This window comes from Sabethes cyaneus, chromosome 2 (assembly GCF_943734655.1).
Source record: "Sabethes cyaneus chromosome 2, idSabCyanKW18_F2, whole genome shotgun sequence".
Lineage (NCBI taxonomy): Eukaryota > Metazoa > Arthropoda > Insecta > Diptera > Culicidae > Sabethes > Sabethes cyaneus.
This window is the reverse complement of record NC_071354.1, coordinates 13,527,018-13,547,453: the sequence shown is the minus strand read 5'-3', so window position 1 is coordinate 13,547,453 and position 20,436 is coordinate 13,527,018. Positions and strand designations below refer to the sequence as shown.

General features: G+C 40.5%; 1 protein-coding gene across 1 annotated transcript in view; it reads left to right on the top strand.

The window, feature by feature from the left end:
* The first annotated feature begins 11,470 nt into the window (after positions 1 to 11,470).
* The window catches only part of LOC128735114 (sine oculis-binding protein homolog), a 51,748-nt gene continuing 42,782 nt past the window's right edge, over positions 11,471 to 20,436 (top strand). The window contains exon 1 of the mRNA XM_053829608.1: positions 11,471 to 11,551. Coding sequence (XP_053685583.1) covers positions 11,471 to 11,551 — 81 coding nt within the window. The remainder of the gene's footprint in view (positions 11,552 to 20,436) is intronic.

The following is a 20,436-nucleotide window of genomic DNA, read 5'->3' as shown; positions in this document are numbered from 1 at the left end:
AACGAACCTATTGCAGCGTGTGGATTCCGTGGATTCGAACGTTTGTTTTTAGTGAAGCACATACGTCTGAATTTGGAGAACCATTGCACAAATTTTACCGAAAGATTTCAAATTCTAGTATTTTATAAGTGACCATGATTTTGACGTAGGACTATATCTTTCTTTACTATACTGGGACTGGGTAGCACTTCGTGAAAACAAAAATAGAAGTGTAACGTTTGAATGAAAGATTTCAAATGTTAATAACTACTAAACTACTGAACGAAACTGGACAATTTATATGACGTTGGATAGATAAAATGACTAGCAGTTTTATAGGGGGTAAAAGAGCAATTTTAAAGGGGGCGTAAGAGGGGGGCTTCTATACAAATGAAACGCAAATTTCCTGAAAAGTCGAGAACTAATCAAGCATATGGAAACAAATTTGGCATGCGGGGGTTTCAGAAGGCAGGATTTTTTTCTACGGTGTACTGAAACCTCTTCCCCTTCTAAGAAGAGGATAAGGACTCTCATATAAATGAAACAGAAATTGGTCATTCATTACCATTTCAACCTTTATGATGCACACGAGTGATTTTTAAAAGAAATCTCTATGTCTCAATGGTTGCTGGCGTTGTACTTATGAACACCCGTCCACGTATTTCAAAGCCACCATTGCATTCAATGAATCTCTTTTCTTTTAAACATTCACTTAAACAATGGCACTCACAGGTTCTTATAAACATACATATGCCAGAAATGAAGTTAACATTAGTCTTTGATCTGATGTTCTGATATAGTCCTACGTCACCCTTTCGTACAACCCTTAGGGCTGTATACCTTGTAGTTTTTTGTATTTAGTTTAAGTTAGTCAAGTGAGTAACAATTGATGTCTGTGATATGTGATGTAAATTGTATTAATGTATTTTTGTAAAAATGATAGGGTTTTTATGCCTACGTGAGGATGGCCTCAACTTAGTTTTTCCCCATACAATCTCCATTTCTCCATGGAGACCTCTCAGGTCGGATGGATAGAAACATATTAAATAATAAATAAATAAAAATCTTATAGCGAATAAAAAAATTCAATCCGAATTGGAACCGGATGAATTTTTTGTGTTCATTTGCTCCTATCTGACAGATAAAGTTCATCCAGTTTCATCATCATCGGAGATGCAAACGCGCAGATCGGGAGTGAAGAATTTTTCCGTCCTGTCCTTGGAAGACAGTCTTCATCTGTGGACCAATGATAACGATGCTTATAAATTTTCCCGCAGCCAGAGGAAAGGCCACATGTAGCACCTACTTCAACTCTGATCAATATCTCGTCGTGTGTACGATTCGCGCAAGGTTGTCGAACGCGGTGAATGCTTGCGCTGCAAGGGTGCTGCGTTTCAACGTCTATCGGTTGACGGCAGATGGCGTGGCAGTGGAATACGTCAGAAAGCTTGATCAGCGAATCGCAGAACAGCAGGAAGAAAGAGAAGAAGATATAAGTGAGCTGTGGAGGAACCTCCGTGGTGCAAAGCTAGTTCCTAGTTCCTAGTAGTTCGAGCGACGCTGGATTGGTCAAAATCTTGCGTCAGAATAACGGGCGAGAAATCCGCCGCTGTCATAACGTTGGATGGACTGAAGCAAGTGAATGCACTCAAACCTTCTATTCAACATTCGTCGCTATTCTACATACCGATCGGAACCGGATCCGTTCAGAAATTGCGCTTTGATCGGAATACAACGAATGCTGTAACACACGTCGATCGGGATGTTTTTGATCGGAACTGGCCCGAATGGAATGACGAGAATCGAGGTGATTGTCTAGGTAGGTGCAGTACGAAGAGCAAACGTGGAAAGGAACGGAACTATCATCACGAAATTACACTCGCTTCTTGGTTTTGTGGATGAGGTCGATATCATCGGAATCAACTGTAGAGCAGCGGATGAGATCTTTAGTATTTTCAAATGGAAAAGCAGCGAGACCATTAGCACGGCCAATACGAAGTGCATGGTTCCTGGCAGGGAACGTGGAAGTCCAAACGGTGTTGGTGCCAATGTTGCGTTGGAATGGGAACGATATTAAGTAGTTGAGGAATTCATGTACGTTGGTACGCTCTTGATATGTGACAACAAGGTAAACCTAGAAGTGAAACGACGAGTTGCCGCTGCGAATCGAGCTTTCTATGGATTAGGTGTAGCCAGCGGAAGTCCCGTAGTTTGCAAATTTGCATAAAGCTGGCGCTCTACAGAACTTTTCCAGTGGCCCTGTACGGACATGAAGCATGGACGCTAAAGGAAGCTGACCGATGAGTGCTTGGGGTTTTTGAGCGTAAAATTCTGCGATCAATACTTGGTGGCAAAATGGTAAATGGAGTGTGGCGCTGGAGCATGAACCACGAGCTGTATTAAGTAAACAAATATGCTGATATAGTGAACGTAGTGCAATGTGGCAGGCTGCGGTAGGCTGGGCACGTGGCCAGAATGCCCAACTATTTTCAGCAGAAACCCACCTGGAAGAGGCCCTAGACTTCGGGCCGATGGATGTGCGCTGTTGAGGACGGCACGTGGTCAGTTAGTGTTCGAGGTGATCGGATTCTGGGCGAATGCGGGATAGTTTTTCAGTTGAATGTACTTGTTTCACCAATTGTTTGAAAAAAAACGAAATTTCCAAAAAAAATTCTTTAACATTCAATATTCAAGCTGTACGATAAAAAATTAATCAACGCGGGACACTTTCCGAGACTTTAAAAACGAAACACAATGGATCATCTAAGATAATATAATTCCTGAATACTAATGCTATAGTGTATATTCCCGAAAATTTTCATAACTTCAATAACCACAGGAAAGTCAGTTCGATACGAATTGAATACAAAACACCCGATCGCGCATGGCATGAGCGACCGCGTGGCTCCACCATCAATAAACCAACATCACCAGCACTCAGCTGCATCATATTTAGTAGTTATGCCTCCTTCTCCGTCAGCTGTAAGCACGCACCGTCAGCATAGCACGAGGACGTGGGCATAGAGCTCTCGCTACTCGCAAGGAATCAAAACATTGTGTGAAGCTTCAAAAAGGTGTAATTCAATCCGGCAGAGCACGGAGCCGGAGCATAGCCGATACAGTGCCGTTTGGAAATTCTATATCCTCATTTCATCGCTTTTAGGTCATCTTCACCGTCATCATCGCCATCATCATCATCGCCGTCAGCAGCAGCAGCAGCAACAGAAACAACAACCTTTGCGCTCGCTAGTTGGTAGGTATCAACACGGTGGCGGCACCGTCGTCGTTCGGGATCGGACACAGCGCAGATTCGATTCAACCGCCGTTCGGAGTGGACGTGTTTTCGCCTGTGTTCGTAGACTGTTTCCATGTGCATCCGATAATGTTTCTGCTGCTGGTGGATTTGCTGCAGGGCATCCCATAGTTTGATCCTCCGGTTGTTCGAGGTGTTTTATCGACCGTGTGTGTTGGTGGTGCGGCGCGGCGCGGCGTGAATGTGCATGCCGTGGGAAATTTATTTTTAATTAAGTGTATGTTCCCGCCGGTGTGCGGTGGAGACGTTTTTTCGGTTAGTGTCGCCAAGATTGGGACTTTGCAAGATTGAGCACCTGGCACCGGGAGGTGATGGATTGTTTGAATTGTGCTACAATGTGGGACAGAGTGGCTGCTACGAAGAAGACAACCGTTAGTAGATTGTGAAATGCACTGCAAGCAATTGATCGATTCACGTACGACAAGAAGCTGAAGAACGGTGAAACGTTTTCTGGTGTTATTATTTTTGCAACATGGAGAAAATGAATTAAAAATAGCTTTCCGCGTTCGCGAGTTCATCGAAAACAGTCTGTGAGGAAGAATTACGTACATACGAATGTGGCCGGTTTCGCTGTGAGAAACGACGGAAAAAAGGTGTAATTTGATACATTTCCTTAGAATGCGAACCAAATGTGCTCGCTGTTGGAGTTCTGTCCAATGATCGTGTAACCGTGCTGAAGCCGCGAGTTCGGGGCGTCCTTCATCTACCTACTTGTAGGTACGGCGGTAGATTCGCTGCTGCTTGGGAATTGGCGTATGAAACATTCGGCAGCCGCGCCGTTGTCGCGATCAATTATATCCAGTGTCGGCCGAGCGTTGCAAAACTGAAAGTGACTGAGTGCTACTATAGATACAATGTTGTAACTTGAGTCGGTGAGAAATCTGGTCTCTGTACGGGAGTCGTGGTATTTTGACTTTGTGAATTAATTAATTTGACAGTTGGATTGGTCTCGGATCTCACTCAGCTGGGCCAATTACTGTGTGCAGCTACCGTGTGGATGTACTGAAAAGGCAAAGGTGAGGTGAGTATGTGGAACAAACTGTTCGTAAGTCAAGTAGATTATTTGGATACAATGAAATTGCGAAACTTAGATTGTGAACATGTTGTCAAGAAAGCTTAGAATAGCGGCATGAATTCTTAGATAGTCGTTACAGCTATCATACTTAAATCAATACAATTAAGTAATTTAGAGGCAGATACTTAGTTTTTTACGCGTTCAAATATGATTAGATGAAATATCACTAGTTTTTTTTTATTTTGCTGGTTGAAAATATCAAGTAGTAGGTAACAAAGTAGCTCAAAGTCGACCCCCTTTTCTCCGCCTCTCTTAGGCATCAATCAAACTCAAAGATTTAAAAATGAAGTGAAGGGTATGGTAAAGGGTTGTTGCTACAACTGTAAAAAGGGATTTTGAGATTATTTTTTAATGAAATAATTAAAAGATCCCACTTTTTTCGGAATTTTCCTTCACTAGGTGGGTGGAATTTTACGAAATTATTTATATACAGTAATGTTCCGATTTTGTCAGCTCCCGATTTTGTCACCTTTTTATCCCGATTTTGTCAGCCTATAAATTTTGATTGACTTTTGTGCTTTTAAACATGATTTATGAAACTTTTCAGCCTGCTTTGATTGACTTTTGTGCTTTTAAACATGATTTATGAAACTTTTCAGCCTGCTTAAAACTATTCTGGTTCTCTGAGAAAAGTTTTTGAATAAAATGATGCCTTCTTGCGAGTAATTCGGGGCCAAAATTAGGGTATTTTTATAGTGAAAGTTCTACAGTTCCAAAACAAGCAAAGATAGAGGTATACTATATTCAGCAATGTTGTGTATTTTTACTATTTGTACAACTTTGTTAAACAAGTAAAAGTCATACAACAACTACAAAAACAGCTAGAATTGAAAAACTGACTTTAACGATTTTTTAAGGTTCTGGATCAGTGTGCTGTGCCCGGTTGATTGAGCCAATTGAGGGTTAAAATTTAATTTTTAGTAGGAGTCTTCGATATTTCAAGGTCTTAAGTCTTGAATTTTGAAAAAAATTTCGAAAGAAAATCCCGATTTTGTCAGTTTCCCCATTTTGTTAATTCAAAATTCAACATTGGGCTGACAAAATCGGAATATTACTGTATCGAATTGCCGACTTGTTTGTGATTTTATTAGTTAAAATTATGATGGCGCTTGATTTATGAACTACAAATTTTTGAAGTCAGATGAGTTCGAATCAAAATAGATCTATTGAAGATAGCACTCTGGGATCCCTTCGAATTTGTAAGGATTTTTAACTTCAGTTGATGTTATGATCATGCCCCAACGTATTCGTACAAAGATTGTCAACATTGATTTATTTTTATTTCTGTTTGGCTATTGACTACTTATATTATCATTAAATCATTTCCTAGTTCATAAATTCCGTAGAATAAGAGATATTAAAGAAATTATCTGACCGCTCTTCGCTAACCCTTATCTTCAATATTATGATATTTTTTGAAACGGTGGTTCTACAATTGCTGCAGGGACGGTAGGGGATAGCAATGAAAAATTTTTTTTGAGTGGAGGAGAAAGAGCGTGAATGTGAGGGGGCTATTGGTAGCTACGCTTAACAAGTTGTCGTTGTGACTCCTACCTTTTGTCCAATGTTGGAAGGCCGACCCATGCACGGTCAATGACGGTACTCAATATCATAGCTTGCACTAGGTATTACCACCTTATTTTCACTGTCGTGTTGTTTCAAGCAGTCGTCTCCATTCAACTCGGTCGTGGGCCACTCTGTACCAATTTCCCAGTTGTCTCAAAAGTAGCAAATCATTTTCGACCTGGTTGAGCCATCTTGCACGTTGAGCCCCCCTGTTCCTGGGGTCGGTAGCGTTGTTGAAGCGAGCTGTTTCCGACGCCCTGTCGTCCGACATCCTTACGACGTGTCCGGCCCACCGTAGTCTACCGATTTTCGTCAGATGTGCGATGGGAGTCTCCTGGAGTACCAGTAGCTCGTGACTCATACGCCTTCGCCACTCTCTGTTTTCAGTTCTCCGTCAAATATTGTCCGCAGTACCTTCCGCTCGAACACGGCAAGGACGCGCAAGTCCTCCGCGAGCAGTGTCATGGCTTTAAGTCATTTATCATTTATCATTTATTGTTACCAACAGACAAAGCTTGCCCTAATGGCCCTTATTAACTAATACACAAAACGTCGAAACATAGACACAAATCTTGAACGTAATACTTGTTGAGTCAAATTAAAATCGAACACTGATGAAACTCGGTTTTACGACCTCTGCAAGGAAGTGATGGCACTGTTGGCACTGTAGTTGGTGCGACGAAAAGGTAGATTTAGTAGGGGTAGCCTCCGCAGTACTCTCCTTGGTGCATTCAGGTTGATTTGACGAAGGATGGTACGATAGTCGATGCTGGATGTCAAGGTATCCGAGACAACCATGGCGCGTGCTGTTTCTCGGCGAAGTTCGAGAGTGTCGATACGAATGAGCTGGCAACGATCGTCGTATCGCGTGTTTCTCATTGGTAGACGCCATGGAAGCCATTGAAGAGCGTAGCATACGAACCGACGCTGGATACTTTCGATGTGGTAGATTGCATTGTTGCAGTGAGGGACCCATACTACAGGGCAGTATTCTAGAGAGGCTCGAACTAGTGACCCGTAGAGCGCTACCAAATATTCTATGCTGTTGAAGTCACGTGTCATTCGCATAATCAGGCCTAGTTATTTAGAGGCCTTGGCAATGAAAGAAATGTGTTGTTTGAAAGTGAGCTTTACATCAAGTAACATGCCGAGATCCTTTACTTGTTCCACGTGCTGAATTGGAATCCCATTTAGTGTATATTGGAAGTGTAGCGGGTGATTTTTTCTCGAAAATGTGATGAGCGAACATTTGGTTGGATTTAGCAGCATTCGATTAGTCTCGCACCAGCTAGCAAATGTATTAAGCTGTTACTGGAGAAACAACGCATCGTCAGTGTTATGAACTGCGTAAAATAACTTTAAATGATCCGCAAATGCGAGACGTGGGCATTCTAGTGAATGGATTATATCGTTAAAATATAATAGAAATACCAGCGGACCCAGATGGCTGCCTTGTGCAATCCCGGAGGTAGCATGACCACCGCTAAAACCTTAACGGTCGAATTTAGCGACAGCGATGTAATGATTAACCTTATCAAAAGCAGCAGAGAGGTCTGTGTAAATCTCGTCGGTTTGACATCGTTCAATAAAACTGTTCGTTACATAGCTCGTGAAGTAAAGTAAATTCGTAGCACCGAACCGTTTTGGCAGAAATCCGTGTTGCTCATCTGCCATCGCTTGTTGACAGTGCGAAAAAAATTGTTTGATGAACTCGAATAATTTCGACGTCGCACGCAGCGCTGAAATTCCTCGATAGTTATCGATCTTCGACCGATCGCCTTTTTTATGAACCGGAAACAAAAACGCCTGCTTCCATGTTACAGGAAATCTACCAGTAGAAAGCGATAAACGAAACAGGAGAGTGAGAGGTTGAAGCAAACCAGAAATGCACTTCTTAAGCATCGTAGCCGGGATCCCATCCGGCCCTGGAGAGTAGGAATGTTTTAGCTTAGCGGAAGCGGCCAGAATCATGTTATCGTCAATGTTGATCGAGGCAAACGAATGGTCAAAGCGAGGAACGTTGCTCGCGGCTTCCAATACTTGCCCTGTAGTGAGTACTTCGTTGCAGAATACACTGGCAAATTTCGTTGCAAATAAGCTGCATATGTCAGCAGTATTATTGGTCGTATCGCCAGCTAGCTCCATAGTAGAAGGCAAACCTGACTGCTTTCGCTGTTTGTTGACAAAATTTCAAAACCGTTTATGGTCTGACTTCAGGCTTCTTTCCATTTGTCCTCTATAATTCAAGTAGTAGCGTCGCCTGAGCCTTTTGTAATCGTAGTTAATCCGTCGATAATGGTCACGCAGCGGCAATGCGTGACTTGCGGAAAACCTCCTGAAAGCAGCATTTTTTATCGTTTTCAGTCGTCGAAGTTTCGCTGACTGCCAGGGAAGATTTTTCCGTGGACGCCTTTGCGTTTTAGGGACGAAGCGATCAATCAAGCCATTAATGATTGACGTGAACACATTAACAGTCAAGTCGATATCACTTGCATTTAGAGCATTTGCCCTGTCGACGTCGTGTAACGCACCTAATAACCCTCATAGTCGGCACGCCGAAAATTATAACGAGTGCGAACTGTCGTCCATAAAGTATTATGAAGTATTATTAATATTATTAATAAGAGTTTTACATATAGTAAGCTTCGTACGGCAGCATATGCTTCTTGATCGTAACGTTTTGCGAAGGGCCAAATAGCCCCGATTACACGCCATTGGATCTCCTTACTAGTGTTGTTGTCCGCGGTCACCAGCGATCCCAAATCTACCACTTCTAGTTCGTGGCCGTCAACGGTTACTGTCCGTGGGAGGCACACGTTCGTTTCCTTTGAGCTGCTTGCTTTGATGTATTTGACCTTTGACACATTTACTTTTAGCCCGATCCTACTAGACTCCGCTTTCAGTCTGGCGTAGATTGCCTCCGCCGTCGCAAAGTTCTTGGCTATGATATCGAAGTCATCTGCAAAGCGCAGAAGTTGGCTAACCCTTGGTGAAAATCGTGCCTCACGCTTCGATGCCCGTTCCTCGGATTACCTCCTCAAAAGCGATATTGAACAGCATGCTGAATAAGCGGCCACCTTGTCTCAACCCTCACCGCATCTCGAAGGGACTTGGAATGTTCCCGAGATGCGCACGAAACACATCACTCGATCCAATGTAGCCCTGATAAGTTGCGTCAGTTTCTCCGGAAAACCGTGTTCATGAATTATCTACCATAGCTTGTCTCGATCGACTGTATCGTATGCTGCTTTGAAATAAATAAATATGTGATGCGAGGGCATGGGCACGCTGTATTCCGACATTTCTGAAAGGTCTGTCGGATGCTAAAAGTCTAGTTCGCAGTTGCGCGAGCCCCCATCAAGCTCGCCTAATGATTCCCTACGAAACCTTGTGCTGTCGGTGCCAGCGTAGTAGGGTCTGGGAGTGTACCTTGTAGACGGCGTTTACCAGCGTTATGCCGCAATAGTTGTACCAGTCGAGGGCATCTATTTTTAGCAGAAAACTATTTATTTTTTGACAAATTCATCAATTTGGGTTGCATGATATGAAAAAGATTGTACGTTATGATAGAATCAAATAAAATATAAATATAAATATAATATAGTCCTCACTGCTGATCGTGCCCGCATTCGAAGAACTTAGAATTTACACGAGCAGATTACTTGCCACAGCAAGGCCTTCCTTCAAAACTTTTTTGTTCTGGTGCATCTTACGTCATCAGGAGCACTTGTCCCTTAGACAGCGTTAAAAAATCGCGGACCCAGAAGTCATCCATTAAAACGCAACGATCGAACTTTTCCAGGAGAACAGTACCCAAGATCCGTGGTATTTTACACAGTGCACGATGCTTATGCTCAATTTTTTATTCGCCAACAGAATGAATAACATTTGATGTTAAGCAGTGAATTACTTTAAGCTTCTTATTGATTCATAATAGTTGAATATGTTGTTTATATCGGCAAACTGCTATCGAAGTGGTTGGAAACGCAACACCACAGACTCGAAGAATGCCAAAATGGTAGTTACCCATTCAAGCGCAACCCAATATTTTGATTGAGAATGTAGCGACAATGTCGAAAAATTATACTTGTTTTGTTTAAATAACAATGATACATTTTGACTTACATGTGTATAAAGTTCGGAAGGCACCGACCCGGAGTAACAAACAGAATATAACGGTTGAAGCTCGCACAAGGAAGCTGTATAGGAAGTGGCTCTCAAAACCGTTCTGCATCAAGTGCGACAGCAAACAAAAATGCCGCAACATGATCTACTAGATATCATGAAGGGTAAAAATCGCTTTTGGATGCATTCCTCTTTGCAAATTTGGTCATTGACGGTGCCTGAGGTAATGAACGGCGAACTTATTTTATCACAACCACAGATCACTTGCCAAATAAGGATTTTTTTTGGCGAAATTCGGCAACTTTTTCTTCCATACATTCTCGGGAACTGCAATTCCTGTTCCGGTATTTGTCTGGTGTCGACCTTAATGTAGATTTCATCATTCATCACAATGTAGAGTGATTTTGTAAGCCACTACCTGTACAGTTTCTTTGTGCGAGTTTTGACCACCGCGTTCTGTTTATCACTATGATTTGGTATTTTGTACTTGTACTTTGTACGCGTGCTATTGTTGTATAAAATAAATCGCATATGAATGAGTAATTACTATCCTGGTTTTCTTCGGGACTTTGGTGCCATATTTTTATCGTTATCATCCTTCCGCTTGATAGTCTGATGCAGTTTTTTATATTATATCTACTATATTACCTATAATATGGCGTTTTGATATCAATAAATACTCATCATTGCATAATTCTTCATTTAGTTTCGATGTGTTGGCAACCCATTGCTGTTAGAAAAATAAGAATTAATTGCTGTGATATAAAAAAATAATCATTTCAAAAATAATCATTTCATTCTTCCGTATCCTCTACCTTTCAGATACCCACCCGCCTGTAAGCAGAAGACTTTACGATCGTAAACAGCTACGGCTCAGAATCGACACCATTCCAAACGGTGGACCTGTGCGGCGCGACGGTCTGTCACTCGGTACGGTGAGAGAGCGCAAATATGCAGATCACATGTAACGGCGGGTTTCGGGTTACTACTGGCCGAGCACACCCATCTCTCACCGGTGCGGTGCGGTGTGGTTAAAATTTTGAAATCAAATATTTTCCCGCTCGATTGAATCGCGTGGGACCGACGACGAGTACTCACGGGGTGTATCGACGACGGTGACGTCACACGTGTGACCCATTCCGACGACACGTTGACTCCGTGCCGTTGTAACGCTCCCGCGTCGCATCGCATCGCATTCTTTCGCCCATCGTTCGTTTGTTCGTCGTTCGTTGGGGCATGTGAAACGGATCGAATTTCACGATCCGAAAAGCGCGTTCCGTGCCGTGTGCGAGGTCAACAGAAAATTGAACATTTGCTGAGCCGGCGCACCAACAACCACGATCGACTGGTCAGTCACCAGCAGGAGCGAACCAGTCACGTAGCCGGAACGGGAAGATTCCATGGATCTAGTCATGGCTGCGCCACCGAAAAGTTCTTCACCTCATCGGATTAAGGTCAAGAAGGAACTCGGCAGCGAACCGGACAACATTAAGGTAAGCTTTTCGGGCTCAGATTTGCAACATTGTACAGCGGGGTGTTTTAGATTTTGGACAAGGTGCAGAATTTACGGTTTAGCTGTTCAACCGAATTCGCGTTGGGAACGTTCGGGTTCCATTATTAATCCCTCTTACTGGCGGATCAAATTTCCTATTCTCTTTATCATTTGGTACGACCGACAACGCTGTCGCTGACGGCGACGACGACCGACGGACGGACGGTAGGTTTGGCGCAACCGTGTACAGGCGCATAAACATATAAGAGCAACGGGAAGCCTGTCGCTTTGGTGCTAGAACCGCGTCTGCGGTAATACTATCTCTTCGGACATGGTAAATGTAACCCGATGCCGTCTGATTTGTATCGGATATAAAAGAATTGCGTTTTGTGTTTATTCTAGGGAAGAGGGTAATGCGCTAGAACTGGGACAAATTGAGTGTGCTTTGGGGTATGCTGTTAGATCATCACCATTTGGGGTTTTTTTTATCGCCGATCGAAGCGAGTTTGAACGTTTGGAATTCACAGTAGATGGATTGAAGCAAAATTCTGTTATTTATATATGTATGTTTTATAGGGCTATAATTTCGATTATTTTTAATTATTTATTGCGAGGCCTGTTTTGTTTTGATTCTACAAACATGATATAATGAAGATTTCTTATTGTTCGGAAAATCCAAACCATCGGAAAATCTTCTACGCTTAGACTTTTAGCACCATTAAAAAATTGCCTAATGTCACGCAATGCATTTTTTGATATTTTCAGTTCATTTGCTAAGAAAACCAGGTGTTTTGCTGGCATAGACATCAGCTTGAGCATTATAAGTGCAGCTGCAGACAAACATGTGCTTTCAAACATTCTCAAGAACGGACTTCAAAACTATATCACAATATGATTACTATAAATCAATACTAATGCCTCGAGAACGGAATGTTTTCAGGTTTCGATCAGAATTCTCAGCTACGTTAAGAATTAAAGTTATATAAAACCAAGTTTACAAAAATTAGTCCCCAACTGCCAACCATAAACGGGATTTGGCTCGGCAATTGTATGGTGTTATTTGACGAAATCCTCATGTATCGTAATGGACGTCTTTAAAAATTTTAAACAAACTCCTGGACTAGGTTTCTACTTTGCATTGGTTAGAAATGCAACGCCTGAATACTTTTGGACAATAAAGTAACCTAAGTTTTTTAAAAAGTAGGGTTTATTTCTATTAGGCTAGTATACCAATTCTACTGACTCTAGAAGCTGCCCAGCCCAGCCGCCCAGCCGAGATTCGAACATCCGACGACTGGTTTCTTAGACCATCATCGAAGTTCGAAGCTAACCGGGCGGTACAAGCACGAATATCGTTTATTTTGAATCATCTCGATGAGTTTTAATAAAAAAAACAATTTTAGGAAATGAGTAAATCCCAGTTGGCCTACTCTCACAAGCCAGTCGTCGTATGTTCGAGTCTCGGCTGGAAGAGGTTGCTAGAGTCAATAGAATCGTAGCACTAGCCACGCAATTGCCCTGTATTCTTACAGCTTGCTGCGAAGTCTGTCGTATAAAAAACCAGAAGGTCAAGTTTCGATAACGGAATATAGAGCACCCAGGCTTTGCTTTACTTTGCTTAGGTATCCAGATGATTGCGGATAAATAAATAACGGTCAAATATTGTAACCGTTGGTTACAAGTTTTTGTATTGTCTCCGCCAATTTACTATGCTTTCTGCAACTGCTTAAAAACCCTACATCCTAAGTCCGCCTCTGAGCAAACTGTGGAGAGTAGAAGTGATAGCTCTCCAAGTCTTCGGAAAGAGAGGTCACTCACAGGGGAGAGTTTGCTCCAATGTGGATTGCGAGCATACATCTGCAGGCGAGCTCTCAACTATATGAGCAACTATATATCAAAATACCATTCTCGCGTAACTTTTCAAAAGGACCTAAGTAACATTGAGAGACTCTCTTTGGCGTCCCTCTCTTCTGATTATTACGGCGACATAAATGCATTCTAACAAAAAATTTCCTCACGCTTAACTAGATAGTAACGCTAGCAACCGATTCATGCAAAGCTGGTGCTTTAAAGTGCATTTGCATTGCCGTGGGAGGCGAAAGAGAAGAAGCACAAAGAGAATCTCTCATTGTTACTTAGGTCCTTTTGAAAAGTTACGCGAGCATTGTTCATACACAGCAGGGATTAAAATGTTCACTCATATGTAGGATAAGCGTATTTCGCTCACCCATTCTTCTCACTAGACAAATAGATTTTGTAGTTATCTGTTCGTATAAAGCGGAAGAAAAACATTTTTCCGCTGAAGAAAGAGAGTTGATAATATTTCGTTTCATTTTCCCTGAAAAACATTTATCCTCTCTCACTGAAGGCATGATAAATAAATATCGCAGGTAGATTTGGCGCGAAAATCTAATGCAATAATAGGTATATAACAGGATACCATGGTGATACTCAAATACATAAACTCGGTTGTTTTATTTCACTCTCTTGTTGGCTGATTGTTTGGTAAATTCAATAGTAACCTGTGCATTTTCGTCTCTGAAAAACGGCTGATACAGCTTTATCCTCTCACACAAAGAGAGGATAAACTCGTGTTACGAAAATTTAAAAATAAACAAATCATGATCGTGTATTCGTTGGGATAAATGAAAGTCTAGGTAACCCATGCTCACGAACGACAATAAGCGGGTATAAAACATTCTCGTTTCACTTTTGTTAAGTTTTTATTCGTAGTCGGCAAAATTCATAGATTATCGCGCGTTGGAGAGGATAAATTGAATGCCTGATACACAGAAATAACCGACAAAGACGAAGAGTGATAAACTCGTTATTCTATGCGTATAAAACAAACATACGTAGCAACCAGAATGTATCACGATACCACAATATTAGGACAAATGAATGTCCCTTCACACCAGTGAGAAGGAAAACTTTCGGTGAGAATATATTTTGATACACACTTGCTCTCACAAGCGCTTGTTGTTAGTAATGCTGGTTTATAATAAAATATGTATTTGTCGCATGTCGGCTGGCTAAAGACAATACTTTATCAGCAATTTGAACAAAAGGGATAAACAGCAGAAACCTTAAGAAAATGGCTAGCTTACTTTGATTCAAAGTCTGGCGTACAATGCTACCTTATTAACTATCAACTATTCCCGCTGCCGACACAGTGTGACATGATTAGGATTACTTTTGTTGCGTACAATAGGTATTGCATACAGTAGTGTGTCTTTTTCGTAGGCTATAACGTGGTTGTCATGAAACATCTGTATCCACGATAAACAGCTACGATGTCTTGTTATTGTCCTAACTTCCATGCAATAGTGACAAACTTTCATCATATATTGTCGCAACATTTTGAAGTAGGGACAATATCTTTGTCTCTTGTGCGTTCGTGATTTTTGATTCCCTGTATGTGAGTAATAACACTCCAAGTCTTCGGACGGAGCGGTCACTTCCAGCATGAGTCCAGTGACTTTACTAAAATGGCACATAGTCGGTTGTCTTGTATGGGTAATAGCACTCCAAGTCGTCGGACGGAGGGGTCACTCATACGGGAAAGCTTTTTTAATACTACCGCGAAGACTCGCAACGGTACAGCTACGTCGAAAACACAACCGAGAATTGCGCGCCAGGCCTACCCTAACGGCGCATCCTTTGCCAAGTAGGGGGAAACACACTACGTTGACCTAAGGAACTAAGATAAGCCAACCTAGTAATAACCAGCCCAAAAACCGCTGGAGTCCAGCGCCTCTATGGTTCAAAGGTACAAGTACCAGCGAGCCACATGCCCTGGCGGGTGTTATGGGTTCGAATCCGGTTATAATCTCAGGTTATAGCTTGGTTCGATCCATGCACCTTCCACCATTGGACAAAAGGTAGGAGTCACAACGACAACTTACTAAGCGTAGCTACCACTAACCTCCCCCCCTCCCCTCACCTTTCCACTCCTTCATTCAAAAATTCTTCATTACTTTCTCCTAGCGTCCTTTAATCAATTGTAGAACCACCGTTTCAAAAAAATATTAAAATAGCTAAGACACACACCCAAGTTTGCCCTCTATCATCCACTGTGCAGTTCGTGGCTAACAATACTTATATCTTTCACCAGCATGGCAAAATATTTTCAAGTGTAGTTATAATTGAAAATTAAAGACTCGTGCATATTACGGCTGTTTTTCTTTCAATGCTCACTTCAAACGAATTAATGGCTATCACCACGGATATTCCATAATAGTTTGATTTCTTTTTTGGGCTCATAATGGATCGGTTGCTCCCGATTTCTCTAAACATTAGCCTGCCGTCCGGGCCGGCGCACCGTGGGATGAAACCCAAATCTAGGTGGACAAAGGTAATTACGCTAAAACCGTTAGTCCTAGGTATATAGTATGTTCGGACTAAATTTGTTATTTTAACTTTCGCATTTTTTGGTGTATATGACATTAGGGTGACCATCATAGTAAGCGAGTGCAAAACATAAACTTTTTTATGGCTTAAGTTAGCAGAATAAAATGTTCAGTAAAGTTAAACAACATTAAATTTGAAGTAACTTTGCCAAAGAAATTAAAGTTCTATCTCTTATGGTTGATGAACTGGAGCTATTTAAAGTTTTTTGGGTGGACCCAAAAAATCTGTTTTTTCTTTATATCTTCTTTCGTGTTTATTTCTCACAAATCATGCCTTCTGAGCACTTTCACACGAATGGAAAACACATATTTTGTTTGAAGGAATCAAGTTGTTATCTCCTTCGGTTCCGAACCTACAGGCATTTTTTCTCAAAATTTTTTTTTTCAAAATGACAATAACTTAAAAATTGCTCAAAAGCAGCAAATTTAATTTTGTATAAATATTTAGTAATAAATTGATCTCCGAAATTAATTGAGTCACATCGGTCCAGGTCGGCCCTTTTTTGCTCAACCGTTTTGAATGTTGAAGTAAAAATTACCGTTTTACTTACCAAAATCACAATTTTCACGTAAATAGAATGGATTATAAAAACGAAAATAAGTCTAAATGCTTGTTTTTATCTTAATTATCTGTATTCAACTTATGAAAGTGGCTCTGGTTTTTTTAGAGCTGAAACCCCTTTTATTTTAGGGGATGTGAATGCTGTAACATTAATTAACTGTGGTCGCCGAAAATATAACAGTTATTCTCGTTGAAACCGGGCTACTACTGACGCGAGGTCTTCAAATATTGAAACTTTTGTATTTGATTGGTTGAAAATTGTTAAAAAATAAGAATTACACTTTAAGTATCTCGAAACAGTGGACCCTTCGGTCGTAAAGGCACAAAACTTTGATGCATGGCTCCACTGTAGCTGATTCTCTGATATTACCGATTGGAATGATGTCAAAAGAGGTACAGGAAGCAATTAACAAGATATATAGGCAAGTTAGAGAAAGACATACACGAAAGTTTTTGAGAGATAACAACTATTAATTTGGTGAGTATGATGCTACACTACTCAGATTTGTGACTAGGTAATTAGAGGTATTTTAGTTTAAAAAAAAAACTTAAATTGCCCTGAGAAGTTATACCGTTTTTAATTATACTTGATTAAGATAAATACAATCATTTAGACTTACTTTCGCTTTTTTAATCCATTCTATTTACGTAAAAATTGTGATTTTGGTAAGTAAAACGGTAATTTTTACTTCAATATTCAATACGGTCTAGCAAAAAAGGGCCGACCTGGACCGATGTGATATCAATTAATTTCGGAAGCCAATATATTACTAAACATTTATACAAAATTAAATTTGCTGCTTTTGAGCAATTTTTAAGTTATTGTCATTTTGAAAAAATCAGAGGGGTTGTGTACAAGACACGACCGCATATATAGGTGACGCAGGACTACGTAAGACTCTTTGTAGTGATAGTAGCATGTATTCATGCTTGTAATCATTTGATTCTTCATGTATACATGCTATATGCAACATATATACATGCTACATGCGTTGTATGTAACATTTATCAAAGTAGTAACATTGCATACGTTCAATTCTCACAAGATTGTGCATTTGAATACAATTTAACAAAATCAAGAACACAAAATATTGCTTTCCTGCTACCTTACAGAAATTAAAGATTGTTTTTATTACCCATGGTTCCCCACGTTGAAGGGATTTTACCAATTCAATCCTATTTTATCAACAGCACATCTTTTCACTACACTTCTAGTGAAACGGCAAGCATGCGTATTCATACAGAGTAGTATTATAACAGAACACTACAGATGTAGCACATTTTTCCAACACAGATATTAAATTAGCCGAGGTTTAATCGTCTCGCAGTAAAGAATTTGCGATCTGTTGGGACAACGAACTTGTGTCATTTTTTCTGGCACACTTCCCTAACACAGACATCAAATTGGACTAGGTTTAATGGCGTTCGTAAGAAATCTGTTGGCACGAGGGGGCTTTGTCACTCTTTCTGGCGTACTTCCCAAGCAAGGACATCAAAATGGTCTAGGTTTAACCGCAGTGTTAAGAAATCTTGTTGAAATGAGACTTTGTCACTTGTTTTGGCTTACTTCCCAAGCACAGATATCAAATTGGTATAGGTTTAGATCATCGCGAAGAATGTTCCAACCAATCGCGAAGCGAGAATTCTGGTAAAACATAGGTTCATTATTTTCAATTTTTCAATAGTTCAACATCAAGAATCCATACTTTTCTTCATTTGGATCAATTCTTAGAAGATTTTCCGATCGATTGATGTAAGAATATTGAAAATCGATCGGAAAACTGCTGAGTTATTAGCGCTCAAAGCCTTTCATTTTTCGTGACGCTCGCATTTTTCGATTTTTTGGAATGACACCCTATCTCAAAACTTGCCGTAAGACGTAGTCCTACGTCAAAAAAAAAAATTTTTTTTTTCGAGAAAAAATGCCTATAGCTTCGGAACCGAAGGAGATAACAACTTGATTCCTTCAAACAAAATATGTGTTTTCCATTCGTGTGAAAGTGCTCAGAAGGCATGATTTGTGAGAAATAAACACGAAAGAAGATATAAAGAAAAAACGGATTTTTAGGTCCACCCCGACAAAAAAATTTAAATAGCTCTAGCCCATCAACCATAAGAGATAGAACTTTAATTTATTTGGCAAAGTTACTTAAAATTTAATGTTCTTTAACTTTGCAGAACATTTTATTCAGCTAACTTAAGCCATAAAAAAGTTTATATTTTGCACTCGCTTACTATGATGGTTGCCCTAATGTCATATACACCAAAAACTACGGAAGTTAAAATAACATATTTAGTTCGAACATACTATTTACCTAGGACTAACGGTTTTAGCGTACTTTTGTCCACCTAGATTTGGGTTTCATCCCACGGTGCGGCGCTAGCCAATTTGTCGCTCCACACAAATTATCAAAATGGCGCCCCCATAATTTAGTCGTACAAATAAGAGAGATTTCTTCAGGTAGATATTGCATTAATAACGATGTCAAAATTATAAAATTGATTATTCAATTTTGTATTTACAAAATTGAGATTCTTACGAAAAGATTATTTTACATGCTTTCAATATCACAGAAAAAACTGAAAGCATTTTCTGATGATTCTTTAATTGTTTGAATCTAAATTTGAAGCACACAATATGTAAATGTTAATTTCTAGTACATCTAACAATTTAAAAAAATGTTTCAATAAAATTGATAGCAGTATCTAAAACAGGTTGTTAGCCATCTAGGTACGTTAAATCTCAGAGTAGAGTCGGTTCGTCATCTGCTTTATTTGAAAAAAATTTCTTCTTGTGGCAGGAGCGGATTCAATCATCGGAAATAAATGACACATCAAAGTGACGGTTACCCGCCATTTCTCTTGCATAATTGTCGGTTTCTCGAAACCCATTATCATAATGATAAACCTTCAAAAACAATTCATTGAAAGATGTTTGCTGAATTTGAAATGATTCGGGAATCTCTTCTAAATAATTTGGTAGGCAATTTAATCTGGCAAAAGTTGGGAGAGTACGCTGGGCCGGTCACGTCGCAAGAATGCCGGACGACTGTGCAGTAAAATCTATTCTCTTCAAGACCTCCTTCGGCATTAGGAATAGAGGGTCCCAACGTGCTAGATGGCTCGACCAGGTTGAGGCCGATTTGCTCGTGTCGAGACGCTCAACGAATTGGCGGCAAGCAGCCCAAGATCAAATATAACAGAGAGTACCTCTAAGTGAGGCCCCGGCTCTATGCTGCTAAAGGATTTATCTAATGCTCCAGTTTTTTCTAATGTAGCCGAAATGGCACTCCCTTGAAGTGGCACTCTAAGCGGCGGGAATCGCCGGCCCTGCGCTGCCGTGGATGCGGATAGACGCTGCTTTGCTGTCGATATTGCGAGGGGTCTTCAATGCTTGTCTTTTTCTAAATTCATTGTAGATATGCCATAAGATTAAAAAATCAAAATGTGTAATTTTTCTTCGAGACGGCATCCATGCATTGTATCGTAATGTTCCATACATTTTTTACTATTCGTTATAAACATCGGTTTTGAGCAACTTTTGTGTCCGACTTGAACTTAACTTGTCAATTGTAATTTCTCGTTTCTTTGCATTTTAGGAGTAGGAAAACTCTCGTTTAAGCTTTGACAATTTTGAGTATTTGTTGTTGCCATTACTGCCGCTTGTGCTCTTGGTATTAATGAAAATCGATATCTGTTTGAAATTCCTGAATGCCACAGCCGTATTTTTTTACCGCGTATTTTTTCTAGAAAGCTTCTAGGACTGGATATCACGATCTACAAACATATTGCATTTATCGCACCAAACCCCGTTGTTCTTTGCTCTGTTCCGTCTTTACCGGTAAGGACATGACTGACTTGCATTACTCAATATCCAATATTTTAATTATAAACATGTGAAAACATATCCCCTAG